The sequence below is a fragment of the Ceratosolen solmsi genome, unplaced genomic scaffold (assembly GCF_000503995.2).
Source record: "Ceratosolen solmsi marchali unplaced genomic scaffold, CerSol_1.0 scaffold10, whole genome shotgun sequence".
Taxonomy (NCBI): domain Eukaryota; kingdom Metazoa; phylum Arthropoda; class Insecta; order Hymenoptera; family Agaonidae; genus Ceratosolen; species Ceratosolen solmsi.
This window is the reverse complement of record NW_011948412.1, coordinates 22,403,708-22,420,523: the sequence shown is the minus strand read 5'-3', so window position 1 is coordinate 22,420,523 and position 16,816 is coordinate 22,403,708. Positions and strand designations below refer to the sequence as shown.

The 16,816-nt window shown below is 24.5% G+C and overlaps 2 protein-coding genes across 2 annotated transcripts; one reads left to right on the top strand and one right to left on the bottom strand.

Annotated features, from left to right (window-relative positions):
- Positions 1 to 1,836: 1,836 nt before the first annotated feature.
- On the bottom strand, positions 1,837 to 4,101 carry LOC105366074 (Ionotropic receptor 10a). The gene is made up of 3 exons (XM_011504391.1): positions 3,892 to 4,101; positions 3,023 to 3,471; positions 1,837 to 2,368 (listed from the first exon to the last, which is right to left on the bottom strand). The coding sequence occupies exons 1-3, from the start codon at positions 4,099 to 4,101 to the stop codon at positions 1,837 to 1,839; spliced, it is 1,191 nt and encodes a 396-aa protein (XP_011502693.1).
- Positions 4,102 to 8,779: 4,678 nt separating this feature from the next.
- On the top strand, positions 8,780 to 16,114 carry LOC105362353 (endothelin-converting enzyme 1-like). Its single transcript, XM_011499787.1, has 18 exons — positions 8,780 to 8,875; positions 9,640 to 9,803; positions 9,950 to 10,063; positions 10,285 to 10,368; positions 11,471 to 11,676; positions 12,842 to 13,006; positions 13,358 to 13,495; positions 13,568 to 13,709; positions 13,779 to 13,866; positions 14,002 to 14,095; positions 14,174 to 14,350; positions 14,547 to 14,644; positions 14,720 to 14,793; positions 14,891 to 14,951; positions 15,032 to 15,099; positions 15,171 to 15,286; positions 15,392 to 15,592; positions 15,830 to 16,114. Exons 1-18 carry the CDS (start codon positions 8,856 to 8,858, stop codon positions 15,989 to 15,991), a joined length of 2,172 nt encoding a protein of 723 aa, XP_011498089.1. The 5' UTR covers positions 8,780 to 8,855; the 3' UTR covers positions 15,992 to 16,114.
- Positions 16,115 to 16,816: the final 702 nt, after the last annotated feature.

Here is a 16,816-nt window from a genome sequence, read left to right as displayed (position 1 = left end):
TTAATGCATAGAGTTATTTCTTTTCATCTACAATAAATATTTAAAATTTATCATTTGTCAAAATCATTTACTCAAAAATTAAATGCTTTATACAAAAATTATTGTTTACTGTATATTTATTTATGTGTTTAATTATATATTTACTTTTCTTTCACGTGTGAACTTACCTTATCGTCCTAGTTGGACTTAGATGAATAATTGATTTGATCCTTTTTCAATACTTATTGACTTCACCATTTTAATAACATACTTCATTTTTGTATTTGAATAGTATTCTTTACTTTCATTTATGATATAATTGAATTTGTGATCGACACGATTAAGCATTTTATTGTTAATTTAAATTTTTTTTTAGTCTTGTTATTTTCGACATCTTATGGCCTTTGTAATTTCTCATTTAATTATGGCATTAGTAGAGTATTTTTCTTGAAAATATAATTTTATCAATTTTTCAAGTTCTGTGCATAATTAATTTTTTTTCACTTTTTTGTTATTTATTTTGGAAATATATTTATTATTTGATATTATATTCTCACAGATATTTAGTATTTGCCATTTTATCTAATTCATACTTTTCTCTTTCGTTTTTTATTTGTTTGAAATAAATACTGTACTTTATTATTCTTGAAATTGGAATTCTTTTATTTAGTTTCTATATATTTTAATAGTTTTTAGAAATTTTAAAAATTATAAATTAAAATATATATATAAGAGGACTTTTTATATAAAAAGAGGATAATGAAAATTAAGAAGAAAAATATCTTTTGTTTTATCTCGATCGAATTAATTAATGTTCTGCTATTCATAAAATTTATTCTACACTTTATGATGTTTGTATTTTCGTATGATTTTTATGTGTGTTCTTGAAATTCTTGAAATTTATAAGTATTTTGCGAATAAAAAGTTTTTATGACAAATTCCATACAATTTGACTATTGCAATTTCAATTTAAAACGATATTTATTGTATCTTTTTATCTTGTAATTGATATATTAGCATAATCATCTAGTAAGATTCAAATGATCTTTAAATTTACTTCGAAAAACTGTAGTCATAGTAGATTCTAAAATATCGAGTTAACATTTAAAAATACTATTGAAATTTCAAATTTTAAGAATATTTTAATATGCATATATTATAAATGTATATTATATATATATATATATATATATAATTTAGTAATATCATAATTGCATGATTTTAAATATTTAAAAAAAATTGTTTTAAAATTATTGGAACTTACAGGTTCTTTTTGAATTTTAACTTTTAACATTGAAACCTAATTTCATTTTTGAACTTTACAATACAAAAAATTAAAAAAAAATCGTAAATATTACTCTACCTGCACAATAAAATATTGAATTATCATCCTTGGGATCATTATGAAACCTATATTTTAATTTTTAATGCTAATTAAATTATAATTAATCGTTGAATGCGTACATATTATCGTTTAAATATTTGTTTAACGGAATAATAGGAAATGGAAGTAAGTATTGATGGATATTTTCGTACATTGGTGCACGAGTATGCATTTGCGTGCATGTAAATACTATGCACATTTCTATCATATGTTTCAAATTACTATTATAATTAGACGAATATTTAAATAAATTTTTATAATTTATTAATAATTTTGCCAATTATAAGTAAATACAAGAGGCAGTATAAATTTTGAAATACTCTAAAAACGTTTATTAGCAGCATATCCCTATAGTTACGTGTAAAGGTAAAGGTTGGACAAATTTCAAGTCATGCAAATACTATCCTATAATAATCAGATCGAATATCTAGACAATTAGACAAATATAACACGAATATAAATATTATCGTTGATTATTTGATTGTGCACCAATAGCGCACAAGGGCGATTGATTTCCTTTTATATCTGCTGCGAACATTAAAGATAACGCATTCTCCTAGGAAAAAGCAAATGGAAAAGAGCGTCCCAATTATCATGACAGCGAATGCGTCTGTAACGTCCGAGTAGGTCATCTGCTGGACGTTCACGGCCATTCTCTTCTCCGACAAGGTCTCGTCCGATTCTTGCGAGATGTTTCGTCGCTGAATAAAGTCGAAGACATAGAGATTTGTCGCGCGCTTCATGTGACCAGCCTCTATGACTCTGAGAATAATCGTACTGAATCGGTGGGTGTAAGGCGAGGCCTTGCGCAAGATTAGGGCCCGCGATGCCGACCAGAAACAGGGACTCGCAAGCTTCATAACTCGTTTCGGGTTGTCCCTATACAATTTTGATAAAAAGTCGTACATAGTGCTGCCAATTATGCAGGTTACATTAGCTTTTTCCCAAAGCCAGATCGGACAGATCTCGGAATAGTCCGATCGTAGAACCGATTTTGCACCCATGCTGAAATACATTTTATATTTTATTCCTCACAATGCGTGTTTGTAAAAATTGCCGAGAATTATCATTAATCAATACTTATTTATTTTTATTTCTATTTCTAATTCTAGTCTGTAATCCAAGCAAGTATTGATTTTATTTATTTTTTTTAACAATTTTTCTTTCACCATTTTATCACGCCCTTTAAGAGACAACTAATGATAATTATGAATTTATTTATATTTGCTTTAAGCAGTTAAATGACCAAATAAATATGCCAATACTTGTAAGTAAAATGTTTTAATAATTATTGCAATATTGTTGCTCTACATATTGATATAGTCCGCAAAACACCAAAACAATAAAAATTATATATAACATTAGAATCGTCAAATTATAATATCTTATAATTGCTAATATTGAAATTTATATTTAATACGATGGGTAATTATGCAATTATCTAGTATTTACTCTGGATATGCAATATGCAAAATATTTAATGTACACGCTATATTACTGACAGTACATGTGTGTATAGAATAATCAGATTTAATTCAATATCAGAATTTTTTTTTTACGAACTCTTATATTTAAACTCTCGGTATTGGGACAAATGAAAAAAATCAGCACTGATTCAGCTTTAAATTTAACAGTTTGCTTCGAATAAAACGTACTTACCTCTGTAAAATTTTATTGCCAAATTTAAATGTTAAATTGTATAAATTAGGATGTAGCACAGGAATTAGTCCTGATTCATTGAGCTCCTCCAAGCTGTTGAATGATTTGAAGGAGGTTGCATGAAAATTTATACTCATTAATTGGGCGAAGATACTAGATGAGTAGAGAAATGCCACTACTATGACGCTACCGTAGACGAATCTTTCCCTTAAGATTGTTGGTTGACCGGGTACAGATATGCCCAAGACAATTAAGCTTATATGTAGGAGATTCCAGGAGAAGGTTCCGTGGGGTCGGAGGATAAAAGAAAATAGCCACACCAGGATGACTAGACAAATGATAGTGATGCACGAGATCCATACACTCCTTTGGATGTAGAGCCTTTTAGAGCGTATTAGAGGTACAACTGCACAGATTTTCTCTAAATTCAAGTACATGGTTCGGTCGACCTATTCATGTAACAGTTTCAATGCCAATATTAGAATTTTAATCAAACTGGATTAATATTATAATTATTTAACTATTGTATGGATTGTACTGTTATACACTCTTATTGTAATAGACATATAAGGAAGATACCATAAATCAGTAATAGATTATTTTATGAAAGTATATGAAATCGTTATTATTAAAAGACCCGTTTACATTATATAAGTGTATGAATTTCTATTTAAATAAAAAAAATCATAAATACTGCTCATTAGTATAATAATATAAATTTTTAATTTTTAAGTCAACATATTTGTGATTGCAAATAATTTAATCAATTGAGTTGATAAAAAAGAAAATATTTGCCTTACGAAATCATATAATTAAATTTTTGGCTGCAGAAATAAAATAAAAGAATTATTTTCATGCTTAAAAATAACCTCTGTAATATATGATGTGTGGAAGACAAAAGCTCCAAAAGCAATAGCATCCAATTTGTTGTTTTTAATCCTTGCTAGCAAACCCGTGGCTGAGCCGTTAGGTAGCAAAATTCCATATTGGGATAATGATCCAATTTCTGGGACTATCGTGAAATTTATATGTTTTATCAAGCTCTTGATGAGCTCCCCGCCAGGAGCATAGAATTGCATTTTTCCATCCGTCGTTTGCCTCACATCTGAATACGGAGGATAATCTACCACACCGATTCGTAATTTATATTTGTACAAGTTTCTAATTTTATCAGGGAATAGAATCGTTTTATTATTAAAGGGCTCGCGATGGTAAACTTCCGTAAATGGATTAAAACTATGAATAATGTTAGTAAAACTGGAATTATACAAAATACTCTGAGAATATCCTTTCCTTTTTCGAAAATCCACGCACTTTGTGTCGGCGAAGATATTCTTATTTCCTTCTTTGTTTGATCTAATAATAATTTCATGAATGAAAATGTCGATTAGTTCGTTTTTCCAGGCTAACTTAAAAAATTTTTCGAATTTCATTCCTTCTTTATCGTTTAATATAAATATAAGAAATTTAGAGATAAAGGTATCCAGAGAAATCGCTCTCAATCTTTTTAAGAACTTTTCCTTCGCTTTATATGCTAATTCATTCATTTTCAAGATATTTATAAAAAGAATGGTAGTTCTATTTAAAGCCAGTTGTTTGATTTTGCCGGATTTGTCAGTATTTTTCAGAATTAATTTATGAAAGTTCCAGTTTTTAGTGGGATATCGACTTACAACCATTCGAGCAATTAAACTTTCCATAGGATTATATTTGTTATTATTATCAGTAGTATACATTAATATAACTTCGTGAATTTGTATTTGCTGAAAAATAGTATCGAACAAATATTCCAGTTCAAATGATATTTGTACAAATTTTTCTTCGCAATTCACAAAAATAATAATCAAACTTAACACTTGAATACAAGCTTTTTTATTCAATATTTTCATACTGGCTACTATACATTTAATTTTCTTGCAAATAAGATATACTGTTATATATATTGTTTAGAATCAAACAAATTTTCGACAATTTAAAAAATAATTTATTTTTATACGGTCAACATATGATTTTGCTGGAAATGTTTTGTATTTTAACTTGAAATACTTGCTTGAATCGACAAATGGTAATAGATTAGTAGGTACTGGGATAATAACAATTGTTAAATTAAAAACGGGATAGGAATAATTTTTTAATAATGGATATTTAAAAAAATTTATCAACAAATAAGTATAATTTTTTACAAATACAAATTTATACTTTATAATAAATGTTTTCTGATCAAACGATTCGAAAAAAGGTGGCAATGACAATCATTATTTTTATTTATAGTTCATAATATTCTATTTCAGTTATTGATTAACTATATTAAAAAAATTGTTTTAAGATTTTAAAAATTCAGTAGTTCTTATTTTATATGGAATTCCCACCATTTATTAAAAATAGATAATTTAATATTAAAATAGTAAATATTAATTAAATCAAAACATATAAATAATTTTTTAAAACATTTCAATTTCAATTAACTATATAAAAACATATCTTAAAATTTATCTTTGTATGCTAAAATGAAATAAGTTGTCTTTGTCAGTTAATTTGTCATTTCCTATGGTTTAACATTTATCCTAAAAATAAACAAAATTTACCCTGAAATTTTTATCATCTATTGTCATAGTAAATTTTTGGTACTATCACATTATATCTTTTATTAAGTTTTATACGGTACACATTTTATTATACAAAATGAAATATATATTGTTATATAAAAAAAAACATTACGTATTCAACGTATTATATACGAACGGGTTAATATTGCATTTAGCACGTAAATAAACAAGTAATTTATAATTTTAGTTTGAATAATATATTATATAATTTTAAATTGTATATAAGTTATTCTACGCTTTCATTGATTCAATTATATTATTTTAAATTATGAAAATACGGTATAAAATTGAATTGAATATAATTATTAATTTTTTAATCTTAGTTATTATTCCCAATAATAAAATAAAATTTTTTATTATTAATTTTGTGTATATGCATTCTTTAAATTATATAATAAATTTTATTAAATACGTATTTCTCTAGATAATTATTATTCTCTAGTTTTCTCTAATATCTAATTACTATCTCTCGATAATTCATTTCATACTTTTCTTAATTGAAAAATAATTACTTTATACATATATTCTTAAATTAAAATATCCAATTTGAATAAAAAATAAAATTTATTTTTTTTTAAGATGATATTAGGGATAAATTTAAGTGTAATTTAAAAAATTAATGAAAAATAATTTATATTCTACCTATATACTTTGAATCATAAATTAAGAAATAAATATTGTTTTTACAATTATTTTTAAAAGAAAAATTAAAGTATCTTCTTTATTTATTTTATTCCAAGAATTATCAAAAATGTATGAAACTGTTTTATGTGAATAAAGCTATATGAGCATAAATATAGAATTTTGCAATTACAGTAAACATTACATATCCTTATGTATACTCATTTCTCTATAAATTTTTGAATCACAATTATACGATAATATCCGTAAAATACTAAAATACTTTCATTAATAAAATACATGTTTTGAATTTTATCATAAAAATATAGAAATTTTATAGTAAGTCTTCCACTGCTACTATACTATTTCTATATAATGAATAATAACTAATTTATCAAAGATAAATATAAAAGTAAAATATGTTAGTTGGTAAAGATATCATAGGATTTGAAAATGTATAAAAATTATCACAAACATTGTGGTTTGATTGTTTGAAATATGGCACATCAATCAATTTCACTTTTAAATTGATATTAAAAATTAAAAGCAATATTTAAAATAAACATTTTGAAGTACGGTAAATAGTAGATTAAATCAATTTTATATTAGATGCATTTTAATTCAATATATTTAACATCATTACTTACCCTGAAATTATTGTTACACTATAAAAAATTCAAATAATATTTATAATCAAATTTCTATAAAGTATTGATAATTTCATTTATAAGTTATTTAGTCGGAAAAAGGATGATAATTTTATTATCAATCTTATTATTTCTTTTGTATAGATAAAAATTAGTTAAATAATGATAATAGTGGTAATGATAATAGTTATCATGAGATATGTAGTTTTCACTGATACGTTTAATATTTTTTTTTAAGTTGTTTCATTTAATGTATTAACTTTTATAGCATCAAATTCCATTAAACGCAAAATTTGACTTAATAGTGATATATATATTATTTTTCATTACTTTTGCTATATTTTATTTTTTGATATTTATCGTGTCTGATTGATTTATTTATTAAGAATAAATTAATTATGATTACTTGAAGATCAGTTTTTTGCCATTTTAAGCCACGACTTTTAGCATCATCGAAGGAAGCTTACACGCGCGCACACACACACACACACAAACACACACTAATATGGTTAATACACGATTTTTCTTTTAATGTCAAAATCTTGGTAATATTTCTGTGCCACAGTTCGGTGCAATCGAGTTCATTCAGAGATGCGTAATTGACGTAATACACTACCGATAAGATAATTTAAATCTGTCTCAGTACAAATCATCTCTTCTCATTCGCACAGCCATCGTCATACACTAAAATATAAATTGAGCATTTTTTCTTTTCCTTTCAATTGGAGAATCTAACGCAACATTCACTAAATAACGTCAGAAAAACGCATTCCGTGCGCATATTTATATCCTATTGGGCAATTTTAAATTATCAATTGAAACAATATTTCATTACGTACGATAATAAATTACAATTAATAAATAGACATATATGTATTGTTATTAAAATCAATTAGATATTTATAGAATATAAAAAGAAGATAGATGGATTGATTATCAAGGAGATTATTCATTTGACTATGTTTGGAAGATTTCATACGCAAGAAAATTTAAGTGATAAAAATTTATTTTATGAAAATAATGAAACTTTGAACGATTTACACAGTACGTCGTTATTTAGTTAATTTCTTTAACTAATAGTAAATGCTTTAATTCGCAATTATATCTGTTTTCTTTTAAATTAGAATTATTTCAAAATTTATTATAAATTTAATATAATTGTGATAAAAAAAATACAATGTTTGTTAAAAGTAAATTAAATTTAATTAAGAAAATTAAGGAAAATTTAGTATGTAAATTATTTAAAGGAACCAATTTATAAAATATAATATCATATGATATTCAACAAACTAATTAAAATAATTAACATCTACTAATGTTTCTTTGCAGTAATTGGGTAGATTGAATGTCTATGTAAACATAAGTAATAAAATTTTTTTAAGTTTTATTAAATTTAATATTGTTATTACCATTCATTCATACAAATAATTGCTAATATTTATATATACCGCCAACATAAACATATTGCTTACTCTGTTATTACACATACTATTAAAATTAAATTACAATAAATGGATAACTACCTGAGCAAGCAATACTAGTAATTTTTAACGAATAATATTGTTGATGTATGATATTTTAAGAGTAATGTTCTTTTATACTAAAGAACTTTTATGCAATTCAATATGACACCTTACATCGTATTGGAAATTAATATCTTCAAATCATAATTATAAATTCCAAGTCATTCTAATTAATTGCCATGTCATTCTTGGTACCTAGAATATTCACGGTGAAGTTTCTATCGTATTTAGTTCAAGAAGAAAGAATCATACAAAAATAAGCGTAGAAAAGAGAGGCGTGACGAAGAAGCAGAGCAGATGAAGAAAGAAGGAGTGAAAAGACAAGAACGATAAAAATTATAGATATAAAATGGCGCGTCCTTCTCAATGATGATCCAGTATAGTAGTGACTATCGCGATCTGAAAAGCGCGCGCGTAGCGCGTCAGGCCCCAAAAAATGCTGCTACGCACTATCTTGTGAGTTGTACGCCATGCAACATTTTCATTGTGATTCACTTTACATCACATTCGCATATCTTTCCTCTTTAATTTCTTTCTTCTTTGCACACTAATCCGAGGACTTTGTCACTTTTTTTTTCATCAAATTTAATTTTTACTTGAACCAATTATGGGATATTCAAATCAGAGCTGTTCTTCGTGTACAAATTTGTCAGCATTTGACAAACTGAATAGTTTTTGATCGCGTATTTTAATTGTACAATAACATAGAGTTTAGTGAAATACGTCTTCAATATTTGAAGATATAAGTTAAATTAATGTGTAACAATGATAATTTTATGAATTATCAATTATTATGATTTAAAATTTGAGTCTACCACACGTACGTTGTACGTAATTTCGTATTTGAATAGTATCTTAAACGAGAAAGAGGACGTACTAATTCTGAAATTTATAATAGAACCATGTTTGTTTATATTTGATTAATCTGTCATCACTTCACATTGCTTTAAGAGTATATATTTTGTACAATTTCTGTGTGACTATTTTGATAATACCTTTATCATAGTTTAATCAGCTTATATAATTTTACAGTATCTAAATAAAGATTGTGTAATCATGTGCAAATTCAATAAAAACGATTCTGAATATACCCTATTCATTTAATCTAAAGCGTAATTACGTACAGATGTGTCACGTGCATTTAAAAGCAGTAACTTATCACTCATACTTTCATAAAATCCTTAATAAGTAATAAAATTAATTTATTGAATATTTTCCAGAATTTTTGGCGCATTTGTCTGCATAAGCAGTAACACATCTGGCGATGACGAAGTTAAGAAGATTTTCGTACAAGCCCCGAATACAAAGTCGAAATCTATTATACATTACATATACTACGGCCTTTATGAGAATACATGTACTAATGATCGTTGCAATGAAGTTGGTATGACATATTTCGTTACTTACGGTCTGAATACAATCATTCGAATTACAATAATCTTTGTTATGTTTAATAGAAAATGTTTGGTCCCTTATATTAAAATTATTAAAATAGATATCTTAATTTCATAAAAAAAATTTTCAATACAGCGGATTTATTCTTAAAAAGTGTAAAGAAATCGTTGAATCCTTGCCATGACTTTTACGGTTATGCTTGCGGCCGTAAACGGAGTAGGATACGCTCGTTAACTAAAGAAATACAAGGTATGTCGTAAATAACCAGCTTTTCATAAATAATAAATTTTAATAACCAATGTGCTTTGCTTAAAAAACAAGAAAAAAAATTAATCTTCAAGTGCGAAATTGTTAATTAATTGAACATATTAATGAGCCTGAAGAGTTATTTATATATCTTGTATTGAGATTATAAAAGCGCCAGTTCTCGCAAGCATTATACAATCATTTTTATGTGTTTCATGTATTAGAAATATTAGAGCAAGCATCTACTGAGGAGGAAATGAAATCATTGACATTGGATAAGAAATTTTATCGCAGCTGCATGGAACAACGTACGTATGATCATGAACATTAATTTAAAATACACTAAACACGTAAATAAATACAATTTTATTGTACGCAAATAAACACCAATAAAAATCTAAAATGAAAAATAAATATTTAAAGATCGGAATTACTAAAAATCACAAAACAATTTTATTGTTACAATAATTTGTTTTTAAATATCGCTCTTGTAATAGTATTATGGCGTAGAACTTCATTAGTTCATTTTTAGTATTTTGGAAAATTTTGCTTTTCATATTATTGGTACTTAAATTTACTTTTACAAATTTAACAATAAAAAACATCACATAACCAAAAGTTCTAGTGAAATTTTGAACTCTATGAACATTTTTTGATGAAATTCATATTGGCGCATAATTAATCAATCATATTGGCTTTAAAAATTGTACATATAAATTATATGCATATTATTAGGGTTAGTGCTAATAATTATCATAAATAAATATATAATAATTACTCCTGTAATGTTAATAGTAAAATAGATTTAAGCTTAGCATTTGTTCAAATTAAGAAAATTCAGTGTTATTTAGGTTTTCTTAAGTGCATTTTTAACTCTTTTACTTGAGAATTAAAAAAATCTTCAAAAGTTATTAATCCATTTTAATTAGATCTATATTTTTCATATAATTCAATTAAATTTTTATGTGAATATAATGTACTAGCAGATTTATTCTTAGTCTAAAAATAATACTTGGTGAAAATAAAGCAAAAGTGATTTAACAAATGTATTACATGACTTATGTAATTTTATATAAACCAAGTAAATGTTAGTGAGTAATAAGTAATTAAATTTAATAAAATTTTGTTTCCATAAATTATAGATAAAACTAAAAAATATTTTTTAGATTAACTTTTATTATTCTATTAATATTACTTATTTATCATCGTTCTATTTATTAAGAGTTTCTACGGTACTATTTTATATGTAAAAGTAACATTATTTCAAAAGTACAAAGTTAACGAACCTATGTATGTATTTTTTAATGTTAATAATAACAATAATAGTAGTAGAAGTATTAATGGTATTAGTAGTAGTAGTAGCATATTTAAAATTATTTGCAAAATTTAATAAATTATTGAATGTCACAGCGGAAAGCGACCACAAAACGAAGCAGGAGTTCACTCGTTTGTTGGAGTTGTCAAATGGCCTAAGTTTATTTCGTTCAGAGCGAAAATTCGGAATTATGGATTGGCAATCGACAGACAGTTTTTATGCTTCTTTGGGATTCGAACACGCTTTCTTCAATGTTTACATCACGCGCGATCCTGAAAACTCTGACGTCAATCTTATCGCCGTGAGTATTTTTATTTAGATATGATACTTTCTCGTTTTTTTTGGGATTCTCATATTTTTTTTTAGAAAGTCCCCTAAATGCGTTAGAATATTTTAATTGACTATTGATAACTCTACAAGATCCGGGAGAGCAGATAATAAAGTACAATATTAAGCACGTCAATATTATATGCACAACATAAACAATTAATGAATATCAAACAATATTTAAATCTGGATTATAAAGGCTTATCTACTAAATAACAACGTATAGAAAGAACATTGTACATAATTGTGTACATCTTATTTTCAATATATTTTTATTTTCTTGCACTAAAAATGTTTCTTGCCTACTAAGTATGTGAATCATTTCTATTAATAACATTGCAGTGGTTAGAAAAGTAGTTATAACAATATTTTAAAGTTTGTAAAATAGTTACTGAAAGCACTTGTATGGGATAAGTTGAAAAGTTTATAAATTATTTACATTTAGAAGTTAAATATATATTTTAACCAACATTCTTTTAAAATATACTTGCATATTATTTATTTAAAAGTATTTGTTCAATCTATTTTAAAAATGGAATTGAAAAATTCTTCATTCAGTTAAACAATAATTATCTTTCACACATTCGTGTACATGCAGATATTAATAAGATTTATTATAATGACTTAAATTTATGTTTATTTGAAATTCAATCTTTAATTAATAATATACGTATAATTAATAAATATAAATTTAAAAATTGTTTGTCACATATAATTTAACGTTTGTATGGTTCATTTTTATAATAATGCATTATGATTGCAAAAAATGTCAGAAATAATAATTATAAGGAAAATTAATTACTTTGCATAACTATCTTGGCATTTACATTTTTTCGTTAAATTTTTTCAAAGACAAACGAATAATGATTATCGATAATTTTGACTATTCTTTATTTATTAATGAACAAAATATACATTTGAAATAAACTTTCTATACATTTTAAAGATTTAGGCGCAAAACTTTATTCTAAATAGTTTAAAATTTATTGTATGTTTAACAAAGCATAATTGAAAAATTACACAAGTGATAATTAGAATTAGTAAAGGATAATTTGAAATAATCAAATTATTTCAGAATATTAACTTACGTTTTCAAATAAAAATAATTACTTATTAATTAATAATTCTTACTTTATTAGTTGATGCCACCTTCACCACTATTTTTTTATTCAGTGCATGGATTATTGAAATATAAAAATTTTACGGGCATAATTTCAAATATACTCGAGCATAATATTATTGATGGTAATGTAAATCTCACTGATTACGAAGATGTTATTGAATTTAATAATGCCTTACATGAGGTGAGTCATATAAAAATAATGAAGTAAAATTTTAGAAAATGAATTCTAAAAATTATTCATATTGGTGTATTGTTTATTGTTTAAATGTTTTCATATAAGATAATTAGTCATATGCAATATGATTTTTTTAATAAGTTTAAATTAATTAAGAAATAAATAATCAGAAAATATTAAAATAATTCTATTCATAAATATTAAATAATTATATAGTATTATAATTCTATAATACTATTTTAAATTGATTTAATCATATCAGAATTTTGCTAATAATTTTAATTTTTCAACATATATTGTGAATTAACGAAACCAGTAGAGTCAACTGTTTAAATGATAAATTATGATTTTTTATAGATTATTCCACCCTTAGGAATGTTTGAAGAAAATATAACAACATTAATTAACAATAAAATGGCAGTAAATGAATGGCAAAAACTTTACGACTCTGCTCTCAAAAATCCAAACTATGAAAATAAAAATGATAAAAATCATGTAAAGTTAAATTTTTACGTATATTTTATATAAAATTAAGAATATATATTTTAAAGGAAAAATTTTCTTTAGATTAGTTGGTTCAAATTATTAAATACATTGCTGAACTCAGCCAACGTTAGTATTAATAAATTTGATAATATTGTTTTAAATAAAATTGAATATTTTATGAAATTGGCACAAGTTTTAAAAAAAACCCCATCAATTACAGTAGGTAAGCTATGAATTTTATCATAATCATAAGAAAATTAATTACATTAATTATTTTACATGTTTGTCCTAGAAAAATATATTCATTTTAAATTTCTCACTCAAATAAGCAAATATTTGAATCCAAGTTTGGCTCGATTCTTCGAAAATATTCGTGATAGGTTGGTTTATAGTTATTAAATATATTTTCGTCATTACATTTGGAAAATTCTAAATATCTCAAATAAATAATAATTTAATAAATGCTTGAAATGTTAATTTCGCTTCAATCATTGTTTACATGTTTTCATAAAAAGGTCAACCTTTTGTATTCAACAATCTAACAATCAATTGATCGGAGCTACGTACAAGTACATCAAAAGCCACGTCCCTCATGAGCAAAAACTTTACGTAAGTTTTAAAATATAGCAAAGAAACGTCAGTGGTATATGAATAATTCATGAATTATTATTATTATTATTATTATAGGCTGAAAAAATTATAAATAACATTCGAAATTCTCTCATATATTTTTTATCGGAAGCAAAATGGATGGATAACGAAACAAAATTTTATGCAACTCATAAATTGAAGAATTTAAAAATAATAGTGGGTTATCCGAATTGGCAGATCAAGCAGGCGTTTGTTAATAATTATTATGGCAATGTAAGTTTGTAAATAGATACATGTTTAAAATTTTTATGATATTTATATATTTTCACATTATATATTTTATATAAATTTTTTATACAATTATATATTTTACACAATTATATATTTTAATTAGCCAATAAATTAAAAATGTACTTTTTAAGCACTTATATTGACATTGATATGATACAAAATTTTCGTTTAATCACAGCTACATTTGCATTCAAATTTCTTTGAGAATGTTATCAAGTACAAGAGGAAAATATTAATTCGCGAATTGCGTGGTTTGAAACATCCGCGTATATTCGAGTGAGTATTCTACCAATTGGAGAAACAATTATATTATTTCTAACACAATTATTACGTAATTGTTTGTTTTTTTAGTCCTTCAACAATGTCTAAAAAGCTTGTACCATTAATATACCATTTTGAAGTTAATAGTTATTTGAATCAAATATGTAAGCAATCTTAATATCTTTAATTTGAATAATTAAGATAAGATAATTTTTTTATGTATTTAATTACATAATTAAATAATTATCTTATTTCCTTTAGTTTTTCCAACAGAATATTTAAACGAAGCTAAATACGAATTGTTTAGTCCCAAACTGCCCAGGTATTTATAAAAGTTGTATACACGAAAGTATTATATTATTAACTAATAAACTTGATACAATGACACTCGTTTACATTTAGTTCAATCAACTATGGTAGTTTTGGATCTATGATAGGTTCAATTTTGTACGATTACGTAAGTCTCACAGGTAAAGTCGAACTTTAACTTTTGACTCATTAAGTAGGTATGCATTATAATAAATAATTCATCTTTTAATAGATAATTTAAAATACAATGAGTTTTATACTCGAACAATTGAAGGATTGACAAAAGATACAATAAATGCTTACAAGGTTAAAGAAAAATGTTTATCCAATCAACTAGTCAATTATAAGGTATAAAAACGAAAGTAGTTAATACAAAAATTATAAATTCCACTGTATAAATGAAAATTACTTATTAAGTATCATGTAAAATATAAAATAAACATCCTTCCTTAGAAATCTACATTGCAGCATAATCAGATGCTCGCATCGATTATCTATCGAGATACCATACAAGTTGACAAGATTTATGAGAAGATAACCGGTTTGAGAGTGGCGTTCGAAGCGTATAAAAAGGTCAAAGGAGAAAACAATCAACATCTATCGGGTTTCGAAGACATGAAAAGCGATCAGCTCTTCTTCCTATCATATGCTGAAGTGAGTATTTATTGCTAATTTTAATTCTCTTTAAACTTAAAAAGTGACTTAAATATAATTTACCTAAATAATTTACCTAAATAAAAAAATAAACCTAAATTCGATATTCGATGGAGCATTCAACTACATTAAAAATTAAAAATATAAAAAAATTAATATTGATAAACTGCGAAACAATATTACTATTTTATAAAATAAAAATTCTAAATTAATTATAACACATTTTATTTTTTTCAGCGGATTTGCGAAGTTGGTGATATAAATGATATGTATGATGCTTATGAAACATCATTAAAAGTAAACGGTGTGGTATCCAATCTTCAAATATTTTCCGATGTATTTAAATGTCCTCTGGGCAGCGCAATGAATAAAGAAATAAAATGCGAACTTTTTTCGTGAATGAAAACACTAAGAATAAGCCAACGGAATTAGTTAACCGTTATTTTTGGTTTTTCAAGTATTTCACCCTAGTTACTTAATACTTCAAATGACTTCTTTATAAAAAATATTATTATTAACAATTATTGCGGTCGAAATTAAAATTATATTATTATAAGAAATGATTACGAGAAATAATTTCTGTATATATATATATATATATATATATATATATATATATATATATACTTTTTTATATAGTATTAATATTGAGAAACTAGTAAATAATATTTGAATACACGAAAGATATGGCTTTAAATAAAACTAATATTGTTAGTATTATTGTGTAATAAAAACTAATATTATTTTATTAATAACATAAGATTCATACAAACACATTTAATAATTTGTAAGGAAAATCTTACGATTAGATATATTACTATTATTAGATGTATTATCTTACACATAGATGAATTAAAAATTTTATGTAATAATGTAAATGATTGATGATGACACAATTTAAAATCATGGACTATATTAATATTTTATTAGTTAATGGAGCATTTTGAAATAGATACAATAAGTAATTATTAACTTATTAATAGTAAATATTCAACAATAATTTATCTGCATTTATAAATGATTCTATTCTTATTAATGCGATATTATAAAATAGTATAATATTATTGACTTATTAATAAACATGACTCTAGAAAAGTTAATTTAGTATGTGACGCATAAAGGATAAAAATTATTTCTTAAAAAATAAAATGTGCATCTAATCAAATATGAACACGAAATGTACCCTTTTTATGAAATACAAACTTGTTAAGTTACAAATCGCTT